This window comes from Lagopus leucura, unplaced genomic scaffold, assembly GCF_019238085.1.
Source record: "Lagopus leucura isolate 7727_CA_CO unplaced genomic scaffold, USGS_WTPT01 Super-Scaffold_100012, whole genome shotgun sequence".
Lineage (NCBI taxonomy): Eukaryota > Metazoa > Chordata > Aves > Galliformes > Phasianidae > Lagopus > Lagopus leucura.
The window spans coordinates 12003478-12019617 of NW_024962267.1; the positions used below are offsets into that span (position 1 = coordinate 12003478).

At 36.9% G+C, this 16140-nt stretch overlaps 2 protein-coding genes across 2 annotated transcripts in view; both read left to right on the forward strand.

Moving 5' to 3' along the window:
- The window catches only part of PGAP1 (post-GPI attachment to proteins inositol deacylase 1), a 37810-nt gene extending 29544 nt beyond the window's left edge, over window positions 1-8266 (forward strand). The window contains exon 27 of the mRNA XM_042874872.1: window positions 701-8266. Within this exon, the coding sequence (XP_042730806.1) occupies window positions 701-839 (139 nt within the window). The 3' untranslated portion in view covers window positions 840-8266. The remainder of the gene's footprint in view (window positions 1-700) is intronic.
- A 5083-nt stretch (window positions 8267-13349) lies between these two features.
- CUNH2orf66 (chromosome unknown C2orf66 homolog) lies at window positions 13350-16085 on the forward strand. The gene is made up of 3 exons (XM_042874697.1): window positions 13350-13587; window positions 14499-14699; window positions 15877-16085. Exons 1-2 carry the CDS (start codon window positions 13465-13467, stop codon window positions 14679-14681), a joined length of 306 nt encoding a protein of 101 aa, XP_042730631.1. The 5' UTR covers window positions 13350-13464; the 3' UTR covers window positions 14682-14699; window positions 15877-16085.
- Window positions 16086-16140: the final 55 nt, after the last annotated feature.

A 16140-nucleotide genomic window follows, 5' to 3' on the forward strand; every position in this document is an offset into this window, starting at 1 on the left:
AGCAAACTATAACCATCTCAGCTCAGGACTTAAATGTATAGGTGAACTGAAAGAAATGAAATTCCACCTGAAGAGCATGCAGCTTTTATACCATCACTCTCCTTGAGGGGGCTGTGTTTCTTTATTATGATAGTGATCATATTTTCAGACCCCAAATTGCTGCAGGTTTTTTAAAAGTGTTAAATGTTCACCACAGCTAATCCTAGTTATTGTTTCCAAGCACATGAAATAGCAGAAAATAATCAGGAGTGATTAGCATGGTTCCACCAAGAGGAAGTCATGCCTAACCAACATGAAATCATAAATCTGATGGATGAAAGGGGAGCAGTGGATATTCTCTATCTAGACTTCAGAAAACTTAGTATTAAACAATGTAGTTTATCTTCTTGACCAGTACTTGTTAACTCAAATGATGTAAAACGATGCATATTTCTGTTACTGAGAATTTATTTCTAAATTTACATAATAATAGTGTTAAATGACATTTTATTAGCCTTTTTGCATAATTTCTCTTGCTTATATATCAACTATTTCCCATTGAGCCTGTCTTTTTTTTTTTTTTTTTTTTTTTCCTCCCTACTTTAAAAATGGCAAATCCTTGAAATCTATGCATTCATTTTCTGAAGAAAATGAAATAAGGTATTTGGACTCCTGCACAAATGGCCACAAAAATGGCAATTTTTTCTTTATGTTCTTACAGCAAACTCCTGAAGATTGCGGCCAAAGTTCCACTCCCTTTGTCTGTTGCAGTGTTGGCTTTCGGACGAATGCATTTATACAAAGTACCACATTTTGTAACTTTTTCTCTTCTTCTACATGTGCTGTGTTGTGTTGTGTAACATTGGTTTTACATAAGAACAGTGCAGCCTGGAAAGGTACGGTGGTGAGGAGACAAATTTCAACAAAGGAATGCCTAGACCAACATAACTTGTGTTATATGGGAAAGATTGCTGAAATGCGATTACTTCATGAGAAGCTTTTGGTTCTGTTCATGCTGCTTAGAAAGTTTCTCATGGTGTTCATTTCCTGACTGTGACAATTAAGTGAATTAACTGTGCGTGTGTAAGCACATGAGTTGTATTAATGTTACATCTCAACACTCCGTTTGCCTTGCAGACACTTGGATATTTCACTGTATTTCTTAGTTGAAATAGACTTTTTTTTACTCAGTACACTGTACAGTGCGTATGTTCTGGACTTGCTTCTCTTGCAGGTCAGAAGTATGCTGGTTAGACTCAATAAACTTCAAGCACACTGTGACTATCAGAAATACTGCACAGCCAAGTATACTTTCAATCATTTTATGCTACATTTAAAAGCTGTCACACTTGTATCTAGTCAAATCAGAATGTACTGCTTCTATAGAGCTGTTATTTCTAGCAAATTACTTGTTCAGTTACTGTTAGATGAGTGAGAGATTAATGACAGTTTTAAACATTTTCATTTTTGTGAGAGTGAGAAAACAATGACAGTTTGTGTGGCTTTCTATTCTGGAAGCTTACCAGCAGGTTCATAAACAACTGGCTGTAATGTTGTTTTAAAACATTGCCAATTTTGTTGGAATTTTGTTAATTCAGAAATGACTCCTTAGACCTCATCCATATGTAGGAGGTAGCAAATTTTAAGGTATGATGCAAGTTGACGCTAGAGTTGCTATACTGCAGTTTCCAGATAGCCAAGGCAGGGTTCTTTCCTATTGTAAATGGAGAGTCTTCATCTCATGGTAAATGTCCATACAGTAATTTAGTATGAAATAGCTACAACATATAAATCCATGCCTTGCCATACTGTGCTAACTTCCTTCTGTGGGTGAGCTCTTAGGTAGTACAAAAAACTGTCTGTAATTATTAGCTCTACATAAAGAATTATCTTAGTGCCTAGATGCTAGTGACTGCCATTTACAACGATGCCTAGAATAGCTGTGTGTAAGGAATTCTATCTCCTGGCATGTGTTTTGCCAACAGAAGAAATCACACTAACCGTTATGTTATTTAAAATGAGGTATTGATTCCATGTAGAGATGAGTGCTACTACTTGCTTCTTTGTTAGCTGTCTCCACTATCTGAGATATGTCATCTTCATATGGAATTACTATGCCAGCTTGATTACCTAATAGGGATGATAACAGGAAATCTGCTACCTACTGTCAATTGAGTGTATTCTTAATGTAGAAGTAGAGCCTGACCCATTGGTTTAATCTTGTTATTCTTGCCTGAAGTGCCTCAGTTAGTTCTAGCTTGTTCTTAGAGTTAATTCATCTGAGCTGCCTGAAAAGACTTAATAATTCACACAGTGACTTTGAAAATGAACCTATTCTGTCTTATAAACCAATCAGCTATTCAAGCTATCACTTAGTCATTAGAACTGCTCTCAATTGTAGTTAACCAAACCACCTGTTACTGCTGTCAGTAACCTACCTGCTGATCTTCAAGTCTTAACATCCTATTGACAAGATTAGATCATGTGCATAGTGTTAGTAAATCAGAGAAGTTAATTGTATTATATCCTGGTACTGTCTAAACAAATGTATGCTACAGTATATGTATATAAGATAATTTGTGTCCATATATACTTGTAGCTTGATTTAGCCTAGAGATTTCTTTTCAGGCACAGAAGAATAGAGTAGTTTTCCTACTTTCAGGTGGCTGTTAGTGTGATGGACAGTGACAGAACTGCAGTGCAGTTGGTAAAAGGCCATCTGTAAAATGTGCAAAGGTCTGATTTCTGTGAAAGATCGTTTCCTTGGCATTCATGGTCCCTTTGGCCTATTACTGTATTTTGCTTCCTATTTTGGTTTGCCATTTTTATCACTTCTTCATGCGTGAACCCATTTGTTGGAGCTGTTGATGGAATGATCAGAATAAGGAAAGCAAACAGTCTCAAGATGTGGTAACTTCCAAAATCTGGCGGTGCATGAAACATACCAAATCACAACAGCATAGAGTAACACCATTTTTCTTATTTAATGGTATTCTTGTAAGCTGGGAATTTTGATGTTGCTATCGTTCCTCATGAAATGGGTTACAAAATGTTATGAAGTGATTCTTATGTGATTTTGAAGGCGTAGGTAGGAATGGAAAGATATAATCCTTAGTCTGAGATCCCAGGTCTGTTGAGGCTTTCAGACTTTTGTCACTCTTCTGTTGATGCTTCCTTTTCCAAAAGTCATTCACTTTCACAGGGGGAAGAAGTAGGTAGTCTTATTGCAAATTTGGATTTTGTATGCTTTGTGTATCGTTGCTAGATGAAAAACGTGCTCTCAGAGATGTGCACTGAGGTTTTGCAGTGACTGAGGACTGTCTAACTGCCGTTTGAGAGATGAGGGTTCTGTTCTACAGATTTCTAGTTCAGCCACCTCCCTCGTTACAGTCTCAGCAGAAATGTGGGCTAACCCACATTTTTAATTGGCTGTATGACAAAGTATAAATATTACCAGAGCATCTTTTTGTATGAGTGGACATTTATAAAACAGCTTTTGGGAAATACATTCTCTCAATACCTTTAAATCAAAATTCCAGTTTAATCTTCCAACTTTAAACTCTCTGAAGTTACTGGAGAAGATCAAGACAAGCTATTTCGTGATGATTTAAAGCTCCATGCTGAAAGGAGCATCTCTGCTAACTCCCACTCCAAGTTTGTTGTTCTGTTCCTTTTCAGAAGTTGAGATACTAATTCTGCAGAACCACTGTGGATGTTTGCCTCGTTTACGTGGAGATCATACCATGTAAAACAAAGGCTTTTTGGCTCGTATGTCAGGAGACAATCAAAATAATGATGTGTGCCTCCCTTATGTTTCTGTAAGCTGTTAGAAAGGGATTAAAAAACAAAAAACAAAAAAAACCAGAATACCAAATGTCACTAAGTGGAGCAGAATCTTTTTCTTATTATGCTGCAGTAATAGCTATACCTATAGCTATCAGTTCACAAAATATTTGTATTTGTAAGGTAAGGAAAAGGTGTTATTTCTTAACTCGAACTACAAATGGTGATATTTGCAGGATTGATTTAAAAGCTGGTTGCAGAATGTCACATTTTAGCATCATCTGAAAAGGGGATTTGTCTTTTTTTTGTCGTTGTTGTTACGTAAGGAAAAAAACCAACCACAGTAAATGAAATGCCATTTAATTTTATTTCTAATACTTGAAGTTCTGCTCTGATGGTTTCTTTTTTTGATACATATAGAAATTTATTCCAAAGTACTCATTTGCAAAGTTAAAATGAAATCAAAGCTGACAAGTGTAGTTGTATTGCAGAAAGAATGGGGGCCACCTGTGTGCTAAAGAGAGCTTTTTAACTACCTGGGCCATCCTTAAAGTCATTCTTAAAAAATAATAACAATAATAATATCTTGATACTGAAAGTAAACAAACAAGAGGCAACGAAAAGCATTATTTTATAGGTTGGTATTTGATATGAAGTCTAATTTTCCATCTGTTTGCCAGTAACAAGGTTGTAAGGCTGTCACTTAGCTTTTTTTTTTTCCCTAAAGTCTGATATATCTCCTTCAGATCTTGACAGGATGAACAAAGCTGATTTGTTGCCTGTGCATAAAATGAATATTTGGGAAGCCTTTTTGATCAAGTTGATCAAAAAGTTGAAGTTTAGTTCAATGCATTGATGAGTGTGCTGATAAGGAAAAAGTTTTGTTTGTTTATACTGAGAAAAAGTGCAGCCATTTATAGACCTTTAACGCCCTGAGCTACTGAAAATGGTTTTGAAGGCAGTGATCGTGTGTGTACAGTAATTGTGCTGCTGTTTCAACTCACCAAGCCAGTAGAAAACTGTTAGCTGCAGAAGAGACTGAGGTCAATGCTTTTTACATGTCATGGTGAATGTTAATTGCTTAATTTTCAGGTTTGGCTCTTTACATCTCCTTTTTAGGGAGACATGATCAAACTAGCCTTTATAAGCACTTAGCACTGCGCCGTAAGTGGTTTTAAATCTTCCATCACCAGACCTTTAGGGGAGCTGTGTTTCTGTCACCAAAGCTGTGTGCTGCTCTTACATACCTCTGCAAAAGTGTACCAATGAGTGACAGTTGAGAAGCAGATTCATTTTTGATGTCAGAGTAAAATAGTTTTTCTACCTTTTCCTAGAGCTATAAGCTAGTATTCATAGTAAAATACTTGAAGTCTCTTAAAGATTATTTGACAAACCTATTACAAATATATATTTTTTATTTATGGAAGAATGTATTCAAAACTTCTAGTTGGGACATTGAAAGATAAAATAATAAGTATACATTTAATCTTATTATAAGCATTCCATTTTTTTAAAACAAATGTGAGTATTTGGAAAATTCTATAACTTCTACTGAAGTCTGCCTACCACTTCAGTTCTTTAGCTATGTCTAAGCGTGGAACTGCTTCAAATATGTGCTCATGGCATTATAGCCTAGAAACCAAAGTCAAAGCTGTGACATTTAGACTGCAAGTTGTTTTAAGATTTAGGGCATCATTCTATGTTCTTATATGCATGCAGGTTTTGCATGTGAGTCTCTCATAAAAGATATTTTAAGCTCGATGTCTCTGCGGTTCTTGATGGGTTGTGGTCTAAATTCTCTTGGAAATGTGTAGTATCAGAGCTGATTTTGTCTCTCTGAAGTTTGGGGATGGTACACAAAAGCTTGTTACTTCGCAGTACGTTATTCCAATTGCTCCTTCCATACAGAGTTATCCTTCATTTGCTCCATCCTTCTGCTGTAGCACAAATCTAGAGGTTTGCAGTAATAGCAGGCACTGCAGATGATGTAGAGAAGGATCTGTCTGTCCTGTAGGCTGTTGCTTTTTTGGAGTTTTTCATGCTCATTGAACTACAAATGAAGACTTTGCTTTCCTCCAAATTCTTAAATTACTTCAAGGCTTATATTAAATGTTTAGATGGGTATCTTTTTTAAATGTTAAAAGCTATTTTGGGATCAACTCGGGCTTCTCTATTTCCCATTCATGTCACTCTAAGTGTGAAAACAGTATTAGACACCAGTACCTGACAACTGAAATATTTTACAGAAGTCTGCAAAAGTAGACCTGAGATGCATAATGAATGCCAGACCAAAACTGAAAATGTGGAATTCCTCACTGTGACTGTGACTTGAAACCACCAAAACACCACCACCACAAAACAACAGAACCCACAACTGTGTGCCTTAAACCACTAAATGAATACACACTAACTGTAGCCTGTGAACTTGTGTAGCCTTATTTTTCTTTTTTTGAAATCAAAGGTAGTCATGTGAATCATGCTGATAATTGGTTTGAGGAAAGTCATTTTTAATTTTTAATTTTATTTTTTTTAACTACATTTACAGGCATTAAGATTTATGAGAAGTGCAATGCACTTACGGTTTGGAATCACACCACCCAAAGGCAGGAAACTTGAGCTGACCTTAATTTCTCATTTCTTTCTATAATGGCAAAGAAAATGAAGGGAGAAAAATTCACGTCATCTTCTACATCTTTGTTGGAATTTTTCAAATTTACTTTATTTTCTTCAAAACTGTAGCTCAAGCAAAGTACTTTATTTTAGTCATTAAGCACCAACATCTACTCAAAGTGGTAGAGTTGAGAGGCAGAGATGCATTTGTTTGCGAGCTTTCAGACATTTGAATAAGGAATTTCATGTTTCAGGATAAATGTATAAGTTAGGAAAAACAAGTTCTGCTCTTAAATCATCAGAAAGAAATATTCAAGCTCTTAAAATCCTGCTTTGATGTAGTAAAAAATAAAATGGAATTCTTACTGTTTAGCATGAAGAAATTGAGGGAAAGCCACTTCTCTATGATTGCATATTTTAAACAAAGTCCCCAAAATTCTTTTTTATTCCCAGCAATAGTAATAAGTAAAACTTGTTCTTGAATAAAGGTGTCATATCTGGGATATTATCAGTGGGCTGTAGATGTTGAGATGTGCACACAAAATGATATCATCTCAGCTCATCACAGTAATTGGTGGCAATACAGATCTGTTCATAACTTTCTTTTATTGAGATATAACATGAATCTGGCTGCTGCAGTGCTGTTTTCATTGTGGAATAACAGAAAACATGTGGGGTTTTTTTTGTTTTTTGTTTTTGTTTGTTTGTTTGTTTTGTCAGCCCTACTGATTCCTTTGAGTAGCCTCTGAGTTCAGGACTGTTAGAACTTTTTCCAGTCACCTATGTGTCTCTTCTTTGTTCTGTGCTGGTGTTGTTCCAGTCATCCTAGTAATGGTTGACTTCCTGGCTACAGTAATACTAGTGTGAAAATCATTGAGAGGGCCAAGCTACTTTTATGTATGATAATGAATCTAGAAAAAATGTGCAAAACTAGTAACTTAATTCCTTTGTTGCCCTTTCACTGTTTTTTTCCAAGCACAAAGACAGAATAATGTTGGACAGAATACTTATTTTGGGTGATGGGCAACCAACTGGGGATTGATGGTTGTTTGTGTTAAGCAAGCTTAAAGCTTTGAAAAGCTTTAGTTTTTAGAGAAATCTTATCAGTTACTAAGCAACCTAACTTTTTTTCTCTTCTTGTTTTGAGTTCTTATATAGCTACTGTAAGCCTGGTATTTAAAGTGGAGCTAACTCTAACAGTTACAGGTGTCTATAGTTGTTAACATGGTCTTATCGATAAATGTTTAGCTAACACTATAATAAATTATTGTGCTTATTAAAAGAGGTATAACTGAATTCTCAGATACATCTGCTTTGTGTGATAAGCTTGAGCCAAGTCTTTGTCCTGTGAGATGCTGAGAAAATCTTGGAAAATAGCTATCTTCAGCTAATGTTTAAATTAGTGAAAGCTGTTCATGTGAGTCATTCAAAACTATGCTTTTAAATACTGGTCCTTTTTCATTAAGGGCAACTTGAATGAGAGCTACACCGGGACTTTCATGTTTTGATGGTTTCCATGTCTGTTGTGTATAATTCATATTGTTTTAACATGTTTTGTTTTGTTTTTTTTACACTAGTGTGCATGATATAAAAGTACACTGTATAGTATAAGCTTTGCTAAGTAAACACTTCTGTATATTTTTGTATGGTGTCTTAACATGGTTGCATTAGTACAAATGGTGGTAATTCACACCAAGTGCCACTTACCAATCATGCTCTGTGGAGTGTTGTGAATGTTACCTGTACATTTGTTGTACAAACATGCTAATGAGTGTTGTGATGAACATCTGCCTTTAGTCTTTGCTCAGGTACTGATGTGGAGCAGTTCGGTGCTTTACCTTCTAACTTGTAATACTTGGGACTCTAAGCAGAAAATAAAATCAGTGAACAAAAACATTGTGGTTAGAGCATTGCTTTCCATAATGGACTCCCTTTTTTCGCATCTTAAGCAGAATGCAGTAATGGTCATGCTTGATGAAGCCTGTCTCAATATCTTAACTTATGTATCTTACGCTTTTACATCTGTCTAGCTATCTTGAATGGGAAATATAATAGAATGAAAAAAATATCTGTTGAATAATGTAGCTTATATACAGCATCGTGTGTGTGAAACTTGTTCTGTAATTAGCCTAATTAGATTTAAGTTTGCCTCTCATTTTAGAACAAGGCTTTTACTGTTTTGAGAGAACTTGCATGAGACTGAATGTGCAACACAGTGAGCATAGAAAGTAATGCAAACACACTCAAGTATTACCATGCCACAGCAACTATGTCATTACTACAGCAACTTTCTAAGGACTTGATTTATTGAAGACATGCTTCTACATAGGCAATTTGAGAAAAACCCAGTGCTTTGATCACATTTGATCACATTCAAAAATGCAGGACGCTGACATCTGCCTTGGAAAGCGCTTATTAAACGAGGTGCTGTTCTCCAAGGAGGAATCAGTGTAGTCCAATATGTGTAAGTGTACTGATAGTATATTAATATGATTGTGTACTAATGTTTGACTTTGGAAGAACTGTAACATATTGGCAAAGAAAAAAATGGCATTAAGTTTTAGCAGACTTAGATCAAATAATTTTTAGTGTAAATGCTTTTAGCTTAGAAAGTAATAATACAAGTTTATAGAGTTTTCAGGGTTTTTTTTAAGACAGCTTATAGAAAATACATTCTAATTGAATTTGTTGATTATCCACGTGCTTCATCAGTCAACCTCCCTGTCTGAATTCTGTTAGGGGATACCATAACATCCCTAAAGCAATAACACTTGCTGCAAATTTACAGATGTCCTCGACATGCTTTACTGGTTGAATATACTGCATATCCCCCACAGCTTTCTTTTGGAGTAAATCAAATGAATGAAAAAATTGAAGTAAAAATAAAGTAATGGCTGGAATAAAACTGCTGCTGTTCTGGCTTTTTGATACTTGTTTATTTAAGTTAAATAAAGAACTGAAATGTAAGCCCAAACTGTAAACCAAGTTGTTTTTTTTTCTTTCCCTTACATTGCCTCTAGAGGAAAAATACCACTTCTTCTTGATTACATAAGTTTGTGAACACTCCTGGAGAGGGAAAGGAGGATTGTGAGGAGAGGTGATCACATCAAGATCGGAGGTTTGGAAGGGCTTGAGCAAACAGCACTGACCAATCTGTTTTATGGCTATTCTGTCTGACACCAAATTGTAACGGCCTGCTGAAACTTTGCTCCAACAACACTGAGGGATGTCTGCAATTGCAGTGGTCATGGTGTGAAGCAGCGATGTCAGAACTAAGATAGGAAGTCCCAGGGGGAGAACATTAATATTTATAAAGAAGACAGTGTAGTAGAAACAAGAGGTAAATAGCTGGTATTGAAACACTGATTTACAAAACAGTAAATCAGTTCCAGAAGATGTTCAAACTGGTGAAATGATTAAGGAACAAAATGATGTGGATAGCCAAGTATTATGAACTGTTGTAGAGAAGAAACAGTTCTAAGATAAATGAGTCTAAAATAAACTTGGTGGGATGGGATTCAGGTTAGGAAGATCTGTTTTTCAGGCAGCAGAACTGAATCATCTGTGCTTTCTTTACCACTGCTGTGTGCTGACAGCCCGCCACCTGAAGTGTTATTGGGCTCTGACTAATGAAGATGGGGCACTGGACGTGCATTTACCACGGGAAGAGTGGAGGAAAGTAAAGCTGTGTGTGTACACCTGTGCTTACTTGATGGTAAGTAAATGAAAAGAGCTGATTAGAGACCTGTTGACCTTAACAGTGAGTACCATCAAAGAGTTCAAACAGAAAATGACTTATGACTAAATTTAGGTGGAATTTCAAATTTAGCTGTGTGTTTCTTGTCTTAAAATAAGCCACCTCTTCACTTTAAAGATACTGATTGTGCATATACACAGGGCTCAAATGTGCATTGACCACCTGATTATACACTGAGTGTAAGAGGAATCAAGACTGAAGATTTTTGGGTTTTCTTTCTTAAGTTAATATCACTTTGAAATGTTATCAGCTGATGTTTCAGTATATCTCAGTTTCGGAATTTATTCAGGAAGCACCAGAAATAAAATTCTGAACCGAGTTTCTGGCTGCAGAGACTGGGGTCTCAGCAAAAAGAAACCAAAGACTGACAGAAAGCAATTGAAGTCATGATGAGGAAGATTAAGAAATATTCTTCAACAGGAGCGAGTTTTGTGGAGAGAAGATCGTTCAGATTCCTATCTGGGAGAGAGAAAGAAAGGAGAATCCCAAACAACTATTCTAAGTTCCCTTGATCGTAAGTAATTAGGTGTTCTACCTTAAGGTCTCCCTGCCAGTTAAGGTGGTGGCCCTGAAGTGGCTGCTGAGTAACTGAACTGTATGTTGGAAAGAAGTTAGGATGTTGTCATGCATTTTTTTAAGCTGTTCATTAAAACATCTAAAATTGCTTTATCATCATAAAATTCAGACCTGCTATTTCCCTTCATAACCGTATTTTACATCTGCTCTTCTGTCACTAAGAAAAACAGTTAATTCTCCTTGTGTCTGATTATGCAGTTCCTCTCTTTTTCTAAATGCTATACAAATCGGTTCTTTCCTTCAGAACTTGAGAGGTAGCTTGTTCCTAAGATTCCTTAGAATTGACCTTCGAGTCAGGTGGATTGGGAAATGAGTGTATTTAAACTTTCTGTAATTTCCATTTGATATCTTAACTCAGCACAAGACTAAGGGCATTTAATCTGAAAAACCCAAAATATAAATAAAATACATCATCTTTTGGCAATAAAATCAAACAAAACCAACAAAAGCAGCTGGGCTTAAATAACTGGAGGGCAGCAGCTTTTACACAAAGCTAAGGAAATCAGAAGACTGCTGTGGGATGTTAGTGCTAAATTCTGAGCTACACACAATTGTGGGTATCTGATGAGAAGGATAAAACTTGCCTATAGATGTTATTTCACTGGGAAGTCCTCATTTTATGGACAGGGAGTTGAGATGCAGAGGATCATGGCATGATGGTTGTTAAATGTGTAGGTTGGAGTAGGCTAGGAATGGTTCTCAAACCAAATATATCAACCAAAGCCTGTTTTTCAAGTAAAGAGATACATTATACTACTTTACTCTGATTTTAGATGAAAATGTCAAACAGTGTTCCTGTATTGGAACATTATGCAAACTGGTTTTTGTGCTCTTTCAGTTTCGGCTTGAAATTTTGGAACTACATTGGGTTGTGCAAAATTGAAGATTTTCACACAGTTTGACATGATGAAGAGAGATACTTTTTTTTTTTTTTCTAACAAGAAAGGACTGGTCAAGGTGTGTGTTTTGCAGGATAAATGGTGCAAAAATATGCTCTCAGTAATTCACTAACTGTCCGCACAGTCCTGAAGCTCGGGTAGAAAAATAACTTGCATCCCATGTTGTTAGCAAGCAGATGAAAACACTCATGTTTTTGTCTAACAAAATGGAACTGGAAAGTAGTGACTACCTGAAAAAATAGGAAATAAGAAAGTTTCCTTACTGGCTTTTCTCTTGCTAATGCTATTCTGGCACTGATGAGTCTATGAACTATTGATGAGTCTGTTATCAGAAAGTTCCATTTTGACAGGAGTAACTGATTGAGTTTGATGAATATATAATAATTTTGTAATATTATTGTTTTTCAGTGATGTTTTTTTTTTTTTTATTTCAACCTTTAGAATTTAGGTTTAGAATAATATACAAGCTGAATAGCACAAATTATACTTGTATGGATTACTGCAACTATGAAACTAATACTGCTGGGAATTTTTTACCCTATGAAAGTAGGGGTAGGATAAAGATTTATCTTAACAAAAAATTAGTTTTAAAATGTCTCTTTAGAGATCTATCTTATTATACTAACCAAAATATCACTTAAATAGGAGAGAGAAGTGTGCAATGAATGTATAGGCAAGAAAAATCAAGCAGCGTTGAGCTAGAGGATGCTACAAAATAAGGCCAAGACAAATTAACATAGTTGTTTTTGCAGGCTTTGTCTTAGCTTGTAGCATCACTGGAGGATACTGACTGCTGATAAAATCAGGGTAGGAAAGCAACGCTTTAATTAAAATACTATGAATTTGGAAACAGTCTCTGCTTTTCTCTCTCTCCAGCATCAAGAAAATGATCTATAGCTCATCTTGCTTGAAAACCATTCTACCAGCTGTAATTACTTGTCACCTTTCTAAAGATACCAAAAATTATTTTCAATTAAAACCAGTATTTTGATACAGCTCTGCTCTCTCTGCTGGAAACAGTTTTAAACTTCCTCTATGCTTACCGCCAATTTTCTGCAATACAGCATTAGGAGGAGGAATTTGCACTGCACTGTTCAATAGCAACAGGTCTTAAGAGTATTAAAGATGAAATTCTCAAGGGTCTTTATGTCATGGATGGAAATGGAATCATTACTGTATTTTTGAACTTCTGCTAACGTCACTGACACCCACCTACAGTCCACTAGAAATATAAGTGCAGAGATCAGTTCATTCACAGATCACAAGGAGACTAAGCAAGAAGGGCAAGCCAGAGCAAGATTCACTGGTAAGCTTTATTTTAAAGAGAGTGAAAGGTAGAATGCGATTATCTTTTTATTTTTTCTTGACTGAAGGTGTGAAACTGTTCTCCAGTATCTTACGCCAGACTGTGCTATTATTGCACTTATATGTAGTACGTTCTCCTTTTGTGCAGTTTTAAAAATTGAGCTATCTGGATGTCAGGCCACAGTTTTGCATTATCCTTGGAGCCTGTAGACTGGACGCTTTAACTATTCAGCCAGTGAAAATGGTTGTATTGTAATTGCAAATGTAAGTTTAAAATGGAAATATCCTCTCCTAAGCATCAAACCGGTCCCTTCCAGAAAGAAACCAGTATCTAGAAGTAACTTTGATATGGGAAACGCTTATTTACTTCCTAGTACATTAGCACAGAACCTAGAAAGTTCATGGCACACAGATTTAATCTGTAGTAAGCAGATTTTCCTTGCCATGGATGAGTGATTTCCAGAACTGCTCTGCATTGCTTTCTTTGGTGGTGGTGACAGTTCTGTAGGGCTGGTTCTTTGTCCTTCTTGCAGATAGTCTGTTCATCTCTTCGACATGTGGAAAGTGGTGCTCCTGGGACTATATGCAATGCTGGCTGTCAGAGGACTGACAAAGGGTGCTCCTTTCGAACCAGAAGAAAAATGGAAACCTCTAGATAATCCTAGAAACAGAGACTTGGTAAGGAAATGCTGCAAGAAACAAAGTCGACGTTTTGTGGCTTTTTTTTTTTTTCTTTTCTTTTTCCATCAGAATAATTTTTGCCCATTAAATTTAATGGCAAGAGGGTTTAGTAACCATGCACTTGACATAGTAAGTACAAGTGGCTGAGCATTCTTCAGTGCACATGTACCCCTAAACTGAAGATGCATTCTCGGCGTGCAGTAATGCACGTAACTTGCTCACATCTTCAGCAGTTTTAGTTAGATTATACTGCTGCTGCTTTTATGAACCTGAAGAGGAGTGATTATTATGTTTCTCTTGAAACTGTACTGCTGGTTACATGCTGCATCTTAAGCACGTTTCCATCTGACACATCCTTGTGAATAGTGCCTGAAGATCTAAAAATTAATTAGGAGCTGAGGAAATATAATTAAGGCAACATTTGCAAGATCTCATAAGGAATTTGTGAGGGGGGAAAAAAATCAGTTTCCCACAGTTTTTACAACTGTTTAAAGGATAATTGACTAAATTTTTCTTTTTTCAAGCAATCTAAAGGGCCAATTAACATCAATTGTGCACCGTTGCTAGCTCTTAGAGAACATTCCATGTTGTTAAAGGTACTAAAGGTACTCTAAAAGGTACTGTTTGCCCTCAGCAAGAGTTTTGCCATATCTACTTCATAAAGGTTATGGCTTGAATCCTCTGTGGCTCAGTGGGGAACACAGACTACCAGTGAAATGTTGGTGGTCTTGGAACAGCACATAAGATGTAAAGCCATGGACAGATCGGACATGTCCGAATTATATTGCTTATATCACAGCAGTTTATGATCAAAATAGATAATTTCATCCCAGATAGGAGGGGATTGTTTCAGTAGAAATAATCAATCAGTTGGGCATACTCAGTTTTCACTTATGAAATATGTTCAGTTTTTCAGAACGCTCCAGGCATACTTTTCCGGTCGGGGTCTCGATCTCAGAAATTTCCCAGCTACTTTCACTGTGAACAATGAAGGACCAAGGCCGGTCATGTTCTACTCAGATCCCATTGCTTCTGCGTTTGCAGATTATGAAGAAAGGAAAAATTCTTTTCCAAACGACTTGAAAGGCTAAAAGATGCTGCCGACCAAGGTAAAGGAGGATGCTTTTACATGTAAGCCAGGGAAATCCTTGAGTTTCAAGCAATTCTCAATTCCATCTGACATATAAAAAACAACTTGTTCTTCAGACGCAATTAAGTGTGACACCTTTACTCGTGCCTGAAGTTGTTTTGAAACTGACGAGGTTGAGATATGTGAGGTATTTACTGCTTCTGTAACAGCACACATTGTGCTTGTGCAGATCTACGTAGCCTGTGGTCTTATTTTTATTTTCATCTGGAGATACATGATGAAAACGTACAGATACTAAAGAAAACCCACCTTATCTATATAAATTATAGATTGAGACTATTGGTTTCCTGTCATGCATGTATCAAAATGCATTTATACGTAAGATACTGCACTAACAAAGCATATGGTATTTGTATCTGTCTGTGCATACTGTTTCCTTTACTTCTACCACTAAAATTGAAGGTTGAATAAAGTAATTGTGAGCTCATTCACACTTCTCCATAAATACGAAATAAAGGTGAAGAGGGCTGAACTTTGAATTATTAATAAATGCAGCCTCAGTTTATAGCAAGTACTTCTGAGCTGTTTTTATCTACGCACAGCTATACTCTGTAGCAAATAAATGATCATTTTGAAAGTCAGTGAATACTGCTGATTGTGAAGAAAGGCTAACAATTGTTTTCTCCTGTTTTATAAGTAGGTGAAGATCTCAGTCAGATTTGAACGTAACAACTTAAGTGATTTGTGCAGTGTTTGACAGAGATTAATTTGTTATCAGTGTTCAGCTTTGGATTTTTAGGTCTGCTTAACTGTTTCTATTCCTGAACTGTAGGTACAGCTCTACTGTTCCTCTTTTTACAAGTAACAGTCAAGATGGCGTTCAGATGTTAATATCCAAGTTTTCTTTTTTACCAAGTTATTATCAGTAAACAAATCCAACACAAAAAAAAAAAACCCAGTACAGTGAGCTCTGTGCATGACGAATAGGTTAGGACTGGACGTGAGCAGGGATGCTGTCACTCTGCCATGCTACAGCAGTGCTGAGAGAACTACCGCAGGAATCGGTGCTGTGTAATTCAGCACGGCCACGGTTCCCCCCAACCTTAGGAGCGGGGTCTGGTCGCCGTGGTCAGAGCAGGGTGCTGCGCTGAGTGCTTCGCGACGTGCCTCACGCCCTTGTTTCCCCTCTCTTTCAGGTGTTAGCTTTCGGACTTCACGCCAGGCGCTCACCTCCACGGCGAAGTGCTGCCGCCTTGCCTTCTTCCCTGCTCGCCGGCAGTTTAAACGTCCCCTCCGCCCCAGCTCTCGCCCTGAGGCGGGCCGCCTCGCTGCCATCCCCATTTGCTGTCCGTTGGTGTTACGCGTGGTGCTTGGGGGCAGCGCTGGCTGTGTTTATGTCCGAATAAACGGGGAATACCACCCTTGTTCAAAATAGGTAAATAAACGAGACCTTCCGGATT